At 42.3% G+C, this 3,624-nt stretch overlaps 1 protein-coding gene across 2 annotated transcripts; it reads right to left on the bottom strand.

Annotated features, from left to right (window-relative positions):
- Positions 1-256: 256 nt before the first annotated feature.
- Positions 257-3,399, bottom strand: LOC100844995 (reticulon-like protein B2). 2 transcript variants are annotated; one of them, XM_024462299.1, is made up of 5 exons: positions 3,083-3,399; positions 1,171-1,351; positions 958-1,099; positions 781-865; positions 257-689 (listed from the first exon to the last, which is right to left on the bottom strand). In XM_024462299.1, exons 1-5 carry the CDS (start codon positions 3,225-3,227, stop codon positions 520-522), a joined length of 723 nt encoding a protein of 240 aa, XP_024318067.1. In that variant the 5' UTR covers positions 3,228-3,399; the 3' UTR covers positions 257-519. The 2 variants fall into 2 exon arrangements, with proteins under 2 accessions (XP_024318067.1, XP_003572248.1); XM_003572200.4 differs by having other exon boundaries at positions 781-850; positions 3,083-3,390.
- Positions 3,400-3,624: the final 225 nt, after the last annotated feature.

Raw genomic sequence — 3,624 nt, 5'->3', positions numbered from 1 at the left:
AAGGGAGTATTGTGTTTGCCATGGTAAGTTGTACGTCGTCAAAAATCGTAGACCATCCACGTTATTTTGTAAAATGGATAGACTATACATGTAAAAAGCGTCTAGATACACGTAATAATTCGACAATTAATTCCGACCGGAGGAATTACTAAAGTAACCGAACAGCTCCCAAAAATCTCTCCTGTGATACTGTCGCACTCCACTAGCCAAGGAGGTGAGCCAAAAGTTGAGAAAAAAATCCCACAATCTAAACATATCGGAAAAAACAAAAAGAGCGTCTCAACTGAAAATTCCTTCGACCAAAATATGTAGAGTCACGACCCTTTCACAACCACATTTAGATAGGTGGTAGAACCATATGTCGTCAGCAAACAAAAGATTCCACGGCTTCACCCACAGCAAGTCACTAACCACACTACATGGACCATTTGCAGAGACTTTATCACACAATCTACAGACAGGACAGGTACGTACCAACCAGAACCAAGTCAAATCCAAGGGTGATTATGCACTTCTCTTCTACTCATGCTTCTTATCTCTTGCTGGACCTCTGGGTATCTTGCTCAGAACCTTGGCGTTGAAGGCCTCGTACAGCTTGCGGAGCTCGACGTGCGCCTTCCCAGCGAAATCGTCCACCTTGTCCTGGTACTTGTGGTACAAGATCGGCACCGTGTGGAGCATCAAGGCAGCTGTTTGTCAAATTCATGCTGATTAGTTAAGTGACTGTAGCAGATCTAGGAATTCATATCAGTGGGTTTTAGGAGCTGAAAGGCTCATTACCAACGTATACTAAGGTCAGGAAATCACAGAGGCTTCCAATTTCAGAAAGAACCCAGAGAGCAACCATCAACTGAAACATTGGACACTGGTCAGCAATTGCCAATTAGCTAAACATAATAAAGTAGAGAAGTTTTGGTCAAAGGAAAATTATAGTTGATTATTTGGGTAGAAATATACGCCTAGAAACTTCATCAGGTCATGCCCCAGAGCAATCTCCCGAAGCAAGCCAAGTGCTTGGTTGATGTCAGTACGCAATGCTTGCACAATATTCACAGCAAGGTCTTCAGATATCTGTACTTCAGGAATATCAGGCGGACTCCTGAAAGTGGAAGATGTTAACAAGCTGGGTGAAGTGTTAGACGCATAAATATTTTACGATTTCTTCCTCACTTCTTGATAAATATGGTGGCCTTGGACCACAAGAACACAATGGCTAGGGTGCCAATCAGTACATGAGATACCAAAGGCAGGAAATTGTACTCAACAACTTCGAACAGAACCCATATGACAGTTGCACCACCTATCACTGCGGCAGACATCTTCTTGTCCTTCCACATAAGTACATCAGCAGCTGCACAGAGGAAGGCACATTACGAACACATACAAATATGGCACTGCAATAGGACAACATATGCCATGCAACTATAAATTGGGAGCACATTCTCTTGGCTCAGTACCGTTGTGAGTAATTATTTATTCCCTTAAATGAGTAACTGTTTATAAAAAAGGACCAGTTACAGAAAGTGTTACCGGACCAGGTCTTATGACTTAAGGTCATCCGTCCCCACCTGTGTTCTTCTACCATCCTCTTTTAGCCCAACCGAACATACACATTCCCTTTGAACTCCTAAGCTACAATTTTCAGATCCACCAAAACAATCCGATCTTCTAGTTCTGGAAATGCTGGGTTTTGAAATTCTTTCAGATCTAAGAGAATCAAGAGGCGCATCTGCAACTTCCAAACATTACAAAATAATTTTTGAACACAATTCAGTTAAATATGTTGTTGTCCAGAAGTCCTTCACATCTATGTGATGAAAAACTGAGCTATGCAATTCTTATGTTGCTTGCGATGTTCTGAATGGCCATATTCAATAGCACATATAAAATTAGAAAGCCAATCATCACATCAGCAAAAGAGAGTGCAATTCTACGATTTGATGCTAGCCTACAATACTTGCTTTCAGTATTAAACATTTTTTCTTCAGACATTGTTTAATTTTCCCAAATGAATAAAACGCAATTTTGCAACAGAATTTTTACAGCATCACATATATGTCTGTCTGCTATGTACTTTAGTCAAGCATTTTGGAACCTGCTGTAATTTTTGCCTTTCCATTTGAGAGTCGAGGAATGACAGTACTGTAGCTTTCATGGGATCTCTGGGAGGTTTTAACAAATACGGAGTATATCTTAGTGTTCCCTTGTTTGTGAAGGGAGACCAGAGAGCTGGTTAGCAGTAGGATGTCGATTAAATATGGGCTGGATCCCCAAAATCCACATGGAAAGGAACACTACGTCCGTGATCTTGGGTGCTGATCCACTATGATATCTTAGTACTACTACTATATTATAAGCTTTTTGAGGGGTAAATGGGTATCAGAATGAATCCAAATTACCTTATTTTCTAGTACCTCAATATGTAGAATCTCAACATTAAGGAAACCAACAAGGCTAGCTTAGTATAGAACTACTGATGAAGTGACGAGAAATCATTTTTATAAGGAAAAAGAAAGACTGTTCAAGATTCTCCGTCCACAAGAATTGCAAAACCTGACATGACAATCGCACCTTCAATGAGAATAGGCAGGAATCACCTATTACTAATTTAACAGTACTAGGCGAGGAAGTTACTATACTATTGACTAAGACAAAAAAATTCCAATACAAAAACATGTTGTACGTGACTAACTACTAATTAGCAGCGCCACTTTTGCTCTTTAACTAAACCCAGCTAATGATCCAAACTTACCGTTCTTCCCTGAAAATAGCATCACTTGCTCAGTTGCTCTCTTTTCCAATTACTACAGCTACTAACAGTCGAAAGCAAATCAATAACGGCACGGAGTTCTTCAACTACCGTGCTACAGAAATCAAGAACGGCGCCAGTACAATTCATATCGAGTGAAGAAACACTTTCGGATTGAGCCAAGGATGGTAAAATTTCTCGTGCGAAATAGTACTACACGAATAACTTCTGGTTCTATCAATTAAGCGAAAGCGAATCAAGCAACTCACGGAAACGAAGCTGCTAGATTGCTGGAAACAAAGAAAGCAAAATAAAGAAGAGCAACAATCATACTTTTACCACCACCGAGAGCCTTGTGCACGGACTTGTCCTCCCCAAGAAACCTAAACCCCCTCGCCGTCGCCGTCGCCGGTGGCGCCTCCTCCGAGACGCCGTCCGCCGGCGGGGCCGCGGTCGTCTTCTCCGCTGGTTCAGCCATGTCGGAGCAGATTCTGGGGCTTATCTTCTCCGAGGGATGAATCAACAAGGTAGGTGTGAGACTTCCTTACTTCCTACGCCTTCTGTTTTCTAGAAGGGAAAAGAACGGGTTGGGAAATTTTGGCGGACGGAGAAAGAAAGGGAAAAGCGGTTTGGTGTTTTTGCTAGAGTAGTACAGTTGGCAGCGCAGAAATGTTCTGGAAAAGCTTGTGACGTTATCACGCACAGCGAGACGAGGGAAATGTTTTCTTTTTCCAGCGCGTGGCGTCCGCAAAGCCGAGAAACATTCTCCAGATCCATTTCCGCTGGGTCGGTCCGTTTCGGTCAAACTGCGGGTGATCCATTTCCGCGCATCGATGAACGGACAGTCAGTTTCGGTCCGTCGAGAAGTATTGACA

The sequence above is a fragment of the Brachypodium distachyon genome, chromosome 3, assembly GCF_000005505.3.
Source record: "Brachypodium distachyon strain Bd21 chromosome 3, Brachypodium_distachyon_v3.0, whole genome shotgun sequence".
In the NCBI taxonomy this organism is placed as follows: domain Eukaryota; kingdom Viridiplantae; phylum Streptophyta; class Magnoliopsida; order Poales; family Poaceae; genus Brachypodium; species Brachypodium distachyon.
This window is presented reverse-complemented; position numbering and strand designations above follow the sequence as displayed.

What these genes read in the sequence shown, in the direction of transcription:
- LOC100844995 (XM_024462299.1), bottom strand. Translation starts at nt 3,227, where the DNA reads ATGGCTGAACCAGCGGAGAAGACGACCGCGGCCCCGCCGGCGGACGGC. An exon ending in GCCACCATATTTATCAAGAA is followed by an intron (nt 1,100 to 1,170) that starts GTGAGGAAGAAA and finishes TTCCACTTTCAG; the next exon opens with GAGTCCGCCTGATATTCCTG. An exon ending in CCTGACCTTAGTATACGTTG is followed by an intron (nt 690 to 780) that starts GTAATGAGCCTT and finishes TTTGACAAACAG; the next exon opens with CTGCCTTGATGCTCCACACG.